The sequence below is a fragment of the Carcharodon carcharias genome, chromosome 15, assembly GCF_017639515.1.
Source record: "Carcharodon carcharias isolate sCarCar2 chromosome 15, sCarCar2.pri, whole genome shotgun sequence".
Lineage (NCBI taxonomy): Eukaryota > Metazoa > Chordata > Chondrichthyes > Lamniformes > Lamnidae > Carcharodon > Carcharodon carcharias.
This window is the reverse complement of record NC_054481.1, coordinates 109,406,630-109,420,559: the sequence shown is the minus strand read 5'-3', so window position 1 is coordinate 109,420,559 and position 13,930 is coordinate 109,406,630. Positions and strand designations below refer to the sequence as shown.

Genomic DNA, 13,930 nt, shown 5'->3' with positions numbered 1-13,930 from the left:
ATTAGCAGGAAATATGGGACAAGTGAGGAAAACGGCCAGGAGGAATGGATCTTCAAGGGCAATTCCCAGCACTTTCATCGTGGGGAGGGGAAATAATCCCACCCTCTGTTTCACAATTCACACTTTTTAATTCATTGATCCTTAGGACATGGGCATTGCTGGCATGGTCAGCATGATGTGCAACTTGGCTGGGCATTTTGAGACAGTGGTGTTCCCATGTTGCCCTAATCCCTCTGCATTGTAGGATCAGTTGATTTGGAAGGTGCTGTGGAAGAAATCTTGGCAAGCTGTTCCAGTGCATCCTATAGATCGTACACATTGTAGCCACATAGCATTAGTGGAGGCAGTGGATAATGAAGCTGGTAAGAGAGTGCCAACCAAATGGACTGCTTTGTCCTGGATGGCATCAAACTTGGAGTGTTGTTGCTGCACTCATGCAGACAAGTGAAAAGCATTGGATCACACTCTTGATTTGTGCCTTTTTGGTAGATGGAAGAGGCTTTGGGGAGTCAGGAAATAAGCCACAAGTCACAGAATACCCAATCTCTGAACTGCTGTAGTAGCCACTCCATTTATGTGGTTCGTCCAGCTTATGATCAATGACGCCTAGGATGTTGATTGAGGCCTCAGTGATGGCAATACCAACCAATGTGAAGGGAACATAAGTAGGCCATTCAATTGAGTCTGCATTGCAGCCACTCAGTTAGGTCATGGCTGATCTGTATCTCAATTCCATCTACTCACCTTCATTTCATAACATTTTATGAGGGACTGCAAATGGAATTGAACACTGCAATCATCAGCAAACATCCCTATCTCTGACTTTATCATGGAGGGAAGGTCATTGATGAAACATTGAAAATTGTTGGGCCGAGGATACTACCCTGAAGAAGTCCTGCAGCAAGGTCCTGGGGCTGAGATGATTGGCCTTCAATGACCACAACCATCTTTCTTTTGCTCCATCCTCTCCATTATCTCACTACAGTTGTCCAGCACAGCGGGACTGCACTCACCTGATTCAACAAGAGATTTACATGCAATGATTTCTCTTTCTTCGCCTGCAGTTACCTCTGATGTACCCCAAGGATCTATTCTTGGCCTCCTCCTATTTCTCACCTACCCTTTGGAGACATCATCCGAAAATACACACACCACCCAACTCTACCTCACCAGCATTTCTTTCAACCCCACCACTGTCTCTAAGTTGTCAGTCTGCTTGCTTGACATCCAGTACTGGACAAGCAGAAATTTCCTCAAATCCCACTGCCTTCAGTCCCCACCACAAATTCCGCTCACTAGCCACCATCTCCATTCCTCTCCTTGGCAACTGAGTCTGAAACAGACTGTTCACAACCTCAGTCTCATATTTGAGAGAGATGAGCTTCCAACCACATATCCAAGCCATCACTATGACTACCTATTTCTTGTAACATCATCTGATTTTGTCCCATCTCAGCTCATCTGCTTCTGAAACCTTCATCCATGTCTTTGTTACCTCTAGCCTATTCTAACACACTCCAGGCCTCCGCACGCTTGAGGTCATCCAAAACCCTGTTGCCTCTGTTGTAACTCGCACCAAATCCCACTGACCCATCATTCGTGTGCTTCTCGTTTTCAATTCTTGTCCATGACCTTGCCCTCTCCCCAACCCCTCTAATCTCCTCCAGCCCCACAATTTTCCAAGATATCTGTTCTCATCTAATTCTGGTCACCTGTGTATCCCCAATTTTAATTGCTCTGCCACTGGTGTCTATGCCTACAGCTGCCCGAGCTCTAAGATCTGGCATTCTCTCCATTCATCTTTCGGCTTCGCTACCTCACTTTATTCCTTTAATCTAGCTCTTTGACCAAATTTTGGGTCATCTGCCCTAATTTTCCTTATGTAACTTGGTGTCATGTTTTGTTTTATAATGCCCTTGTGATGTACCTTGAGACACTTTATATTAAAGGTATAATATAAATGCAAGTTTTTGTGTTCATATAGCTCTGACTGCTTAAGAGTTTTCCCTGATACCCATTAGCCTCAGTTTTACAAGAGCTCTTTAGTGACACTTGGTCAAATGCTACCTTGGTGTCAAAAACAGTCACTCTCAACTCCAGTTCTTTTGCCCATGTTTGGACCAAGACTGAAATGAGGTCTAGAGAGCGTGGTCCTGATGGAACACAAACTGAGCATCAGCAAGCAGGTTACTCGTAACTAAGAGCCATTTGATAGCATTGTTGGCAACCCTTTCCTTCACATTGCTGCTTGGTGATTTAGGGTAGGGTGACGGGGCAGTAATTTATCCTGCTTTTTATGGACAGGGCATATCAGGCAATTTTCTACATTGTCAGTTAGATGCCAATGGAACAGCTTGGATAAAGGCACAACTGGATTAGATGCTAGCCTGTAACTTCTTCCTGGCTATCTGTCAATCTATATTCACAGACATAGACACAGGCACTCCCCGTGAGTTGTTTTCTGACACCACTGCAAGTAAAAGGATACATTTCTCAATGATTTGGTATTTGAGGTCTGAGAAGAGATGAACAAAGTAATCGATGAAAAGCCCAACCTGAAAAGAGCAGAGTCAAACAATCATTCATTAAAAGTTAGTGTAACCTAATCACAAGCTGTGGCTGGCAGTTTATTAACTGTCTCTGAATATCCCAGAGTCTTTGTACTTTTAAAGAAACGCTGTGTCAGCATGGTGTAATTTGTAGCGCTCCTGCAAGAGTCAGAAGGCCATGGGTTCAAGCCCCACTACAATACTTGATCACAAAATCTAGGCTGACACTCCGCTGCAGTTACAAGGGAAGGTTGCATGGTGAGAGGTGCTCACTTTCAGGTGAAGCAAACTCTTCAACTAAATATTGAAAATTCCAGACAGTCCTTCAGATTTCTCCCTTAATCAACATCACCAAGAACAATTAATTGGTCATTCAACTCATTATTGTTTATGAAATCTTGCTACGTGTTGCCATATTCACCTGCACTTCAAAGTAATTCACTGTACACGAAGCATTTTGAGAGGTTTCCCAACATTTGATAGGCATGATAAGGTGCTATATAAATGCAAATTATTTGTCAGGATCATGTGATGCACCCACAAGCCAGCCACATTACCGAGTGCACCAAAGGGGTTCAGGCAACAAGCGCTGAACATGGCAGTCGCACTATCTCACTGTGACACTGGGGAGAGGCCTCAAAGCCACCCTCAGCTGTGGAGAGATTCAGTTTAAATCCAAACATAAACACAACTTTTCAGTGGGAATCCATTCAAATAGTAGGACTCAGGTTGTGTCAAATCTCTATCTTGACCAGTCAATAAAATTATCGGAAAATACCTGCAAAAACTCAGCAGGTCTTTAGGTTTTTAGACCTGCTGAGCTTTTCCAGGTATTTTTGTTTCGGATTTCCAGCATCTGCAGTTTTTTGCTTTTATAATAAAATGATCCAACTGGATCCATGAATGAACAGCAAAGCAAGTCTAATATTCAAATGTAACACACATTTACATCTGCTTGGGGCTGAGGAACAAGACCTGGTGTGACATATACTTCGATGATCACTGTCCAAATGGGAATGTTAGCAACTGAATTAGCAGCTGATCTCAATTTACCTGCTTCATTTACATTAATATAGAACAATCTGCATTTATACAGCACCTTTATTGCAATGTAAAGTCTGAAAGCACTGCAGCATTAACGAACAAAACTTGAAACCAAGCGGCATTAGGACAGATCACCAAAAACTTGGTCAAGAGATGGATTGTAAGGAGCATTTCAAGGAGGAAAGGCAGAAAGTATTAGGAAGGAGATTCCAGAGATTAGGGTCTCGGCAACTGAAGGCATGGTCACCAATGGTGGAACCATTAAAATAGGGGATGCGCAAGAGAGCAGAGTTGGAGGAGTGCAGAAATCTAAGGGCTGTTGAGGTGGTTCCAGAGATAGAAAGGGAGACGCCATGGAGGGATCTGCAAATAAGGGCAAGAATCTTAAAAGCCACAACAAACATAACAACCAATAATCTGTAGAAACAATAAATAACGAATAATGATGTAAACTACACAGGAATTCGGCACTCCCAGAGGGGAACAATAATAGCACAAGTACCCAGACAGGGGACGAATCACCCCACAACCAACAAGGGCTATTCCTGTCCAGAACATTCACAGCTGTGAAGTATGGAAGGATGAGGCTAATGACTGTGAACATTACCTAGGCTTAGTGGCTCAGAGTCCACTCATTTCTGTCCCATGCCACAGCAATGCCATTCGCCCTTTCATATCGGGAGATCAAAATCAGTTGGCCAACATTAAGAAAGTAAGGCACTCCATTCATCAGAGACACTGATTTCCCAGGAAGAGTGACAAACTGCCTGTGATTGGCTTGCTTTTATCTTATATAAAGGAAATATTTGCACAGTGTGACCAAGAACACACTCACCAAACCAGTGCAGGCACCGATACAAAATACTAGGATCCATTTCACCAACTCGTATCTCCCAACTCTCTGTTTAAATGAAACAAAAGTTAATCACAGCAGTCACACATAGCAAGCAAAACAAACTGAAAGCAGAGTTAACCACAGGGGTTGGATTAGTGTGGATTTGGTTATGACAAAAATGAAGCATTTTTGTCTAATTTTAGTCTGAAAGCAATAACAAAAACTGCTTAAAATACTCAGCAAGTCAGTGACATCTGTGGAAGGAGAAACAGTTAATGTTCCAAGTGTGCATCAAGGGCTTTGTACCTGAGTTGTTAATCTGTCTCTTCTCTCCATGGATACTGACTAACCTGCTGAGTGTTCCCAACACTGCTTAGTTTTGAAACAAAAACAGAAAATGCTGGGAACACTCAGCAGGTCTAACAGCATCTGTGGAGAAAAAAAAGTTAACATTTCGAGTCCTTATGACTCTTCTTCAGAATTCTTCTTGAAGAATTACTGCTTAGTTTTGCTTTGGTTAATTTGGTAATATTTAATTCAATCACAATACTAAAAGGGTGATGTCAAAAAGCACATGTTCACATAAAGGGTAGTGGAAATCTTGAACTGTCTCCACCAAAGAGCTGTTAAGTCCTGGGTGCGAGTCAATGGATTTCAATTTCAAAACTCAAATTGATAGATTTTTGTTACACAAGAGTATTAAGGGTTAAAGAACCAATGTGGGTAAATAACAGTTAACATACAGATCACCCATGATCTAACTGAATGGCAGAAGAGGCTTGAGGGGCAGATAGGCTCCTCCTGTTCCTAGTCTAAATATTCCTTTAACACAACTGACTGGATGCTCCTTGGGAAATTAGATGCCTTACATGTCTAATCAGACTACATTCTAAATGCAGATTATATACTTTCAGCTATGAAGAAAAGATGGTAAATCTTCTTCTCATTGAGTTGAAGAAAAATAGTACACCACCATTAGCATCCAGTTCACACAATTACAGGATGCAGAAAAACAACCACCATTTATATAACAATCTTCACAACCTCAGGAGGTCCTAAAGCACTTCATGGTCAGTGAAGAACTTTCAGTCACTATTGCAGGGAAAAAACATGCAAATTTTAAATCTGCAAGATCCCACAAACAGTAATGAGACCAAATAATCATTATTTTGTGGCATTCATTTAGGGGTAAAGGTTGACTAGGATAAAGGAGAGTTCCCGTGCTCTTATCTAGCAAGATGGGATTAGCTGTCCACCTCAAATGGCAAAAGGGCCTTGGTATGACTTCACATTTAAATAACACATTTCCTTGGTACCAGAGTGTCAGCCTAAATTTTGTACTTGTCTCTCGAGAGTGGGGCTTGAAAGCATGACTTTCTGAATCAGTTGCAAGAGTGCTCCCTCAGAGTCAAGACCAGCACTATTTAGAGGTGGTTTCCATTCTAATTTGGAGCACAGGAATTTAAAATAGGAAAATAATGACAGCAAACCTGGTCTGGATTTTGTGGCAGGGGGTGGGGTGGAGGTGCGGGGCTAATGTTGAACTGTCAACATTCTCTGTTATTAATCCTCTGAAACTGAATGCAACTTCAGGATATTGAGCATGTACAAATTTGTATGGAATTCCTGAAATTGTGGGCCGTCACTCAGGACCCACACAGGCTGCACTGTCGTCCACCCAGAGTCAGCTATCAGGAGATTACTGAGAACTGCAACTTTCCCACTCCAACATCACTGTTAGAAACTCCAAAGGAGCTTATACCTTGTTCAGTCAGGTGTTACTAGGTTTTTAAACAGCGATATGATTAATAAAAGTATTAATAGAACTGGCCCTAAAAATATAATTTTACATTTGTGGTGTGCTGTCAATGGTTAATTAGTAAATTTAAGTTAATTTTTGTTCTAAAATTTTTTTTAGAAACTTTAAGAATTAAGAAAAATTTCTAGAATTTTTTAAAATTATTTTTTCCAGAATAGTGGCAATCATGAAAACGTTGCTAAAAATGGTGAGGATTGGGCACTTAACATTCAACAAAATAAATATATAATAAAGTATTCAGAAAATAAAAATAGGGCAAGGACAGAATCCCTCTGATTAGAGTTGAGAAGAAAAACATGAAAGAGCAAGGTTCAAATCTGCAGGCAAATAACAAAGATGTGCAAGAACTATAGAGTGCTGATAGCAGGGAACTTTAATTACCAAAATATTGATTGGGATAATGTGAGAGAAAAGGGAAAGGAGTGGAAGCAACCTCCTTAAACAGTATGTTCTGCATCCAAGTAGGAAGAAGGCATGGCTGGATCTAGTGATAGGGAATGAGTTGGGCCAAGTGAAGTGAGTGTTTGTGGGAGAACATTTAGCTAAAAGTGATCTTTGCATCATAAGTTTTAGATGAGTAATGGGAAAGAGCAAGGAAAAATCTAAGGTAGAACTTCTAAACAGGAAGAGGGCTAACTTCAATGCATTAGCCAGGATAATAAGGAGCCAAAGTTTTGATAAGAAAAACTGTAGTAGAACATTGGGTGATTTTTATGGAAGTGGTGCTTCAGACACAGGCAGGTGCATTCCATCAAGAGGAAGGGAACCAAAGCTAGGGCTCCTTGAATGATGAGGAAGATGGAGAATATGATGAAACAAAAGAAAAGAATGTATGGTGCATATCAAGTGGATTCTTCTGCAAGAACCAGGCCAAATGCTGTAAGCTGAGAGGGGAAGTGAAGAGGAAAATAAGACTGGCAAAGAGAAAATGAGAACTGAATGACGACTGACAAAAATTTTCTACCAGAATGTAAATAGTAAGTGGGTAGTAAGAGGCAGTATTGGCCCCTTAGGGATAAAGGATGTGATATACGCTCAGAGGTGGAGGCAAGGCTAGAATACTTAATAAGTACTTTGTATTGATATTCACTAAGGAAGAGGATGATGAAAAAATATTGGCAGAAGCAAAGATGGTAGAGGTAATCGATAGGTGAATATTGACATGCAGAATGCACAAGAAAGGCTGTCTATGCTTAAGAGTAGCAAGTCACCTGGTCCTGATGGCTTGCACCCCAGGCTGCAAAGGGAAGTGGAGTACAGAAGGGCTTGCCCTAATCTTCCCTAAATGTGGGGCGGGCAGGTGCTGTAGGATTAGAAAGTGCCAAATGTAACACGCTTGTTCAAGAAAGTATACAACAGCATTCCTAGTAACTATACGACCGTCAGTTTAACATCAGAGCTGGATAAGGTTTTAGAAACGATAATCAACCAAAAAGATCAACAGGCACTAGGAAAGAAGTTCTATTTGTATTTTTTTGGGTTTTAGGTATGAGTTTTAGCTTTAAAGTTTATGTTTGATTTGTATTTCAGTATGTGTGTATTAAGAAAGGTCAAATAGAGTTTTAATTTCAATTTAAAAGGTCCTTGCATGTCTAATGAGAGTTTATGATTTAAGGAGTTAAGCAAACACAACAGTAGAAGAATTGGGCTGTTGCCAAGCAACAGGGGTGCCCCGAGAGGCAGGTCCCTCCCACAGACATACACACAAGAGAAACAGCAGTTTTGATTTGGAAACTGTGGAGTTCAGCTGGTTTTGAAGTTGCTGCCAGGAGAGATTGGAGCAAAGGGGACAGGTAGCCAGTCCCAAGCTAAAGAAAAACCCAAAAAATCCAGGGGAGTGGAAGAGGGGAAAGTCCAAAGAAGACCTTCTAGTCAAAGGGAGGACAGGGACCTGGAAAAGGTCCTAAGTGAAGTTAAGAGTTAGGGGCAGAGAGAAAGGTTCTAATACTTCAGATTTAAAGAGACAAAAGCTGCAGAAAACAGATTTAAAGCGAGGACAGCTTGCAAGAGGTGAGAAGGTCCCAAGAGACGACTGAAGGTCTGTAACTCTTTGCTATGGGCATGTGAAGCAAAGGTATACTGTTGATGGCTGAGTTGATGAGAGTGTGCGTGCAGAAGACAACTTGAGTGCATGTGGTGACCCAGGAAAGATGAACATCGGAAAGAGATTTCAAAACCCTGGAGGTGAACCCTTGCAGAAGGCATCTGAGAGAAAGCATCGGTTTGGGAGACAATTCCAAGGTGACGCCTTGGAGTGGAGATTGGAAACCCTCGTGTGAAAGACGGTGTGCAGTGAGATCAGTTGGCTCATGGTTTGATAAGTGCCTAGGGGGAGCTGAGGAGAGATCCATAACATCTGCTTGAGGTAGCATCTATCACTTGGTTTTAGAATGTGGTGTGTCTGACTACAGGGTGCCTTAGGTTTACATGGACTGTGTATTTACTGTAAAAATTAAAGTATAAGATAGCTTTTATAACTTGTGTTATCCTTACAAATCTGTAAAGGTATAGTTGTGGGTGAAAGAGTGTTGTAATATAGTTCATATTTTCTTGTTGAATGAATGTTTTATTCTTTTGTTAAAAGTTCATCAGCTGACTCCTATGACTCTTCAGTAGCTACTCTCCACATCTCTAAACAAACAAATTATGAGTTTGGATCTATCAAGCTGGGTCCACGCTGGGATCAAGCTTGTCCAGGTGTAACCTCAGCTGGGATCATAACATTAATCTGACTCAGCTTTTTTACGAGGTGGCAAAGAAAGTTGAAAGCAGTGCATTGGATGTTGCCTATTTGAATTCTAAGAAAGAATTTGACAAAGGACCACATAAAAGGCTAGTTACCAAAACTGATGCTGATGGAATAGAAGGGTCAATGTCCAATTGGACAAAAAAATTGACTTAAGGAAAAAAAACTGAGTATAATAGTAAATGGTTGATTTTCAGAGTGGAGGATTGTAGACAATGGTGTTCCCCAAGGGTCAATGCTCGGACCACTGCTTTTTTTGATGTAAATGACTGGGATATTGGAATGTAGAGTAAAATTTCAAAATTTGCCTATGATACTGGGACACAGATAGGTTAGTAAAATGAGCTGAAAGATGGTAGTTAGAATTTAATACTGAGAATTATGGCACAGTTCTAAAGAATTTTTGGGGCAGAGATCTTAGGGTTCATGTGTGTACATCTTTGAAGGTGGCAGGACATATTCAGAGAGTAGTTAGCAAAGCATATGGGATCTTGGGCTTCATAAATAGAGGTAAAATAAAGCAGAAAAATTATGCTGAATCTTTTTTAAGCTCTGGTTAGGTCACAACTAGAATTGCTTCCAGTTCCAGTCACCACATTTTAGGAAGGATATGAATGTTCTTGAGAGGTGCAGAGGAGATTTAACTGAATGGATCATTCCTAAATGATGAGGAAATTTGGCTACAAGAACCTGAGGTTATTCTTCTTGGAGCAAAAGAGGTTGAGGGGAGAAAGCAGGAAAAGTGTAACAGCAGTTTTTCTCAATGTACCTTGTTATCCAGCGTTTCCAACACCTCCAAGTAAGGCTCATTGATGCACTTATCATAATCCAAACTCTGCCAGGAAGAGAGAAGCCATCAGGCACACCACAAAGGGAACATTACTCAAAGAGGGATTCTAACAGATGCAGAACAAACCCGGAATCCACTGTAACTGTGCTGTCATTTAACTACAATCATGAAACTTGCAGTGAGGATTCCATCTGGAGTAATTAAAAAACAGATAGCAAACCACTGCTAGCACCAGGACTGACACAAATCTGAATCAAAATACCGGAATACAATATTACCAAAATTACACATAATATAAAAAGCAACAATTCACTTAAAAATTTTGATTTAATCTTGGGATTCAAGATTATTTATAAATTGCTTGTTGGGTGAACCACAAAACTGTTGAATGTATTCATTAGGAGCAGTTGCTCACATTGCTATAGGTCTGAAGTCACATTTAGGCCAGACCAGGAAAGGACGACAGATTTCCTTCCCTTAAGGAGATCAGTGAACCAGGTGGATTTTATGACAATCCAGTAGTTTTATGGTCACCATTATTGATGCTCAATTTTTATTCCAGGTTTATTTAATTCAATTTAAATTTTCCAGCTGTCATGGTGAGATTTGAATTCATGTCTCTGGGTTATTAGTCCAAGCCTCTGGATTACTAGTCCAGTAACATGACCCATAGCTACCGTACCCCCAAATTATGCATCACCTACATAAACCACCAAAATCCCTTGATTAGGTTCCAGCCTGTGTATCCACCATTCAATATATAAACACCCAAACCCCTTTATAGATTCCAGACTATAACTCTCTCTCTCAAATTCTCCGAGTTCAGAATTCTCTATTTCTGAGTTACATTGCTGCACGTTATAAAAATACAATTTATTTTGATTTACTATTGCTGTAATGTGGTACCTGTGTGGCCCTTAAAGCAACTTCCAGCCACAAGAAAGCCTGTCTTCAAAATCTGCAGTAATATTAGTCACACACAGCACTTTCATCAATATCCAGGGCAATTAGGAGTTTGCAACAAATGCTGGCCTTGCCAGAGATGTTCACATCCCATGAACAAATAAAATTATTATAAACGTAAACGCACAGGTTTAAGGAGTTTTTCCAAATTAAGCTTGATATATTGTACACCAGCAGATTTAACAAAGAGCAACTAATCTATTCGAGGCAGCGTGTTCCAGAGCATATCCCTTGGGTATAAGATAGGGCCAGCGAGAGTTTGAAAGAACAGCTGTTGAACAAAGAGGAAGTTGCTAGCTGATTTGAGCTTTATTAAACCATTAAATCACTTAGTCTTTGAACAAATACTAGTGTGGCCTAATGGTAACTCAAAAATCTCTCGAGCAGAATTGCATTGCACAAAACGTGGAAGCCATCAGACTGCCCGAGCTTCCAGTTGGTGAGGGTGTGGGCTGGGAAACTCAAAAATGAGGAACAGAAGAAAATAAGTGATCTCCCTGCAGCCCAGTTCCCTCCCTCCCAGATTATTAAATGTCAGTGTGCAGCGTACAGGGACAAATAAAGGTTGAATGTGCACACTTCCCCTGTTCACTTACGTACCTCATAATCTTTCCGTGGCAAAATTTCATCCTCTTCCTCATGTGTCTCTCCCAGAATAGTCTGTAACAAACACAGAATTTTGCATTAATTCCAGCTCAGTTAGATACCAATCAAAAGCCTAATAACCACAAGTATTAGCTTTGCTTTCTCTTCTCAAAAGGCCTGACATAAATTGATAAATACTGATGACAGCAATTACAGGAATAAGGGCTTTTAGAGAAGTTGAGCAACTGACTCATAATAGAATGCACTTCCCCTCCCCACCATTGCACTAACCCCATGAAACCCATCATCCATATAATGCTGGGAGTCAACTGGAATTTTCTAGCTGGAGTTTGAAAGATTTTAGTTAAGGGTATCAAAGGATATGGGGAAAAGGTGGATAAAATGGAGTTAAAGTGCAGATCAGCCACAATCTAACTGAACAGGCACAAGGAGCTGAATGGTTCACAACTCACCCCTCGAAATGACACTCTAATACTAACTGGCCTTTTTCTCTGCACTTCATTCAGAATCATTACAGCATCATGGTCAGTGGCCAAATTATAGTCAGTCAAGAATATAAACACACAGGAAATTTTCACTATATGTCATCAATCAGGGCACAAACTGCAATCTCATGATCAATCTGCCGTAACCCTTAAACCACCTCCTGGCCAAGGGCTGTAACCTTCTGATACAACCCCATCTTTCTGATCAGTCGTAACTTTCAAAACCTTCCCCTTCCGCCCTAACATTTAGAAATATTACAATACTGATCTGTCAACTTCCTGCAACAATCACCATCCCATCACTGAGCCCATGAACATTCCTTGTTATCGAACTCAGGAAAGTTGGGTGCATTCCCCATTGATCTCTTCCCTCAGGCTCCCGAGGAGTTACCACAGTTAATGATGGGCATCACATTGGATGTGGTCTCACTCAGAGTTTCATTTGTGCCTTAGGAAAAAGCATGGGAAGAAACACAAATGAGAACATAAGAAATAAGAACCCCTTGAGCTTGCTTCACTATTCAGTAAGATCAGATTTGAACTTCTACATCAACTCCACTTACCTACCCTATCCCCATATCCTTTGAATCCTTTAGTGGCTAAAAATCCTTTGATCAGTTTGGAATATACTCATCAATTGAGCATTCAAGCTCTCTAGGATAGAGAATTCAAAAGATTCACAATCCTCTGAGTGAAGGAATTTCTCTTCATCTCAGTCTAAAATTTCTAATCCCTTATCTGGAGATGATGGACCTAGTTCTAGACTCTCCAGCCAGGGGAAACAGCCTCCCAGTATTGTACCCTGTCAAACTCAAAATATTAGGTATATGTTTCAATGTGATCACCTCTCGTTCTTCTAAACATCAGAGAATATAGGCCCATCCTACTCAAATCTCTCCTTATAGGTCAGTTTTCTCCTTCCAGGAATCAATCTAGTGAGCCTTCATTGCACAATGAAAGCCTCTGCCTTTTAAAAAACTGTCCTGCTTTTCCATTCTTCCTACCAAAGTGAACAACTTCACACTTTACATCATACTCCACCTGTCACCGTCTTGCCTGATCACTTAACAGACTATATTCCTTTACGGCCTTCCTCGCAGCTTACTTTTCTACCTAGTTTTGCATCATTAGCAAACATGGGTAATTACATTTGGTCTCCTCAACCAAGTCACTGATACAGGCTGTAAATAGCTGAGATCCAGGCACTGGCCTTTACAATACTTCATTGGTTACATCCTGCCACCCTGAAAAAGAGATTCAGTCTTACTCTTCATTTCCTGATTGGGATTAATCCTCAATTCCATGCTAACATTTCAGCTCAGAAGCTCTAATCTTGTGTGGCATCTTACTGAATGCCTTCCGAAAAGATGACCGACCTATGTAGAGGATTCAGTAAATAAATGTATGGTTTAGGATGGCACAAAGCCATACCAAGCAGGACAATTCAAAGTCTCCACTCAATTAACTAACCTTACCCTGCATAGGTATAAAGAGGGGCAAAAGTATAGTAGGTCAGTACCCTGAACTTCAGCGGGGAAAAAAATCAGCCAAGTTTCAGTCTTAGTTACCCCTACTGAAAAAAGCATGTGTCTATTTATGGGGGTTGTTGGGGGGTTGAGTGTTGCAGTAAGGACAATGCCAATGATGCTCCCCACAGACGAAGAGCCACAATCAAGACAATGGTAGGTGCTGGGTGGAGAAGAAACAGGTGCAAGGGAAATAAATAAATAAATAATGGGACGAGAGTTGGAAGATCAATTGAGAGTTGGAGGCAGCAAAGGTGAGAGACACGGAGGGGGAGCAGGCATGGGTGTCCCGGGGCGGGGTGAGTGGGCTGAGGCAACCAGGAAATGTTCCGGGAGCCGTTCACTGAGCGGGGAAGAGAGGCTGAACTGAGCCCGAAGTCTGTGGTGAACCCAGTAAAGCTAGCAGTGAGATTGCCCTGTCTGCACCCCTTCCCCCGCTCACCAGCTCCTCCGGGCTCCGGCCCTCTCTCTCCCCGCAGCAGCAGCAGCACCGCAGCCGCCCGCTCGCCATCGCCACCGCACGTGACCCGCAGCCCCACGGCTGCGTCACGTGCTCCGGGGCTGCCA

The 13,930-nt window shown here is 41.5% G+C and overlaps 1 protein-coding gene across 1 annotated transcript in view; it reads right to left on the bottom strand.

The window, feature by feature from the left end:
* Positions 1–13,880, bottom strand: part of clcn6 (chloride channel 6) — a 50,281-nt gene extending 36,401 nt beyond the window's left edge. Inside the window, exons 1-5 of the mRNA XM_041206841.1 lie at positions 13,806–13,880; positions 11,347–11,406; positions 9,763–9,828; positions 4,429–4,494; positions 2,489–2,555 (exon numbers count right to left, since the gene is read on the bottom strand). Coding sequence (XP_041062775.1) covers positions 2,489–2,555; positions 4,429–4,494; positions 9,763–9,828; positions 11,347–11,406; positions 13,806–13,874 — 328 coding nt within the window. The 5' untranslated portion in view covers positions 13,875–13,880. The remainder of the gene's footprint in view (positions 1–2,488; positions 2,556–4,428; positions 4,495–9,762; positions 9,829–11,346; positions 11,407–13,805) is intronic.
* Between the last annotated feature and the right edge of the window lie 50 nt (positions 13,881–13,930).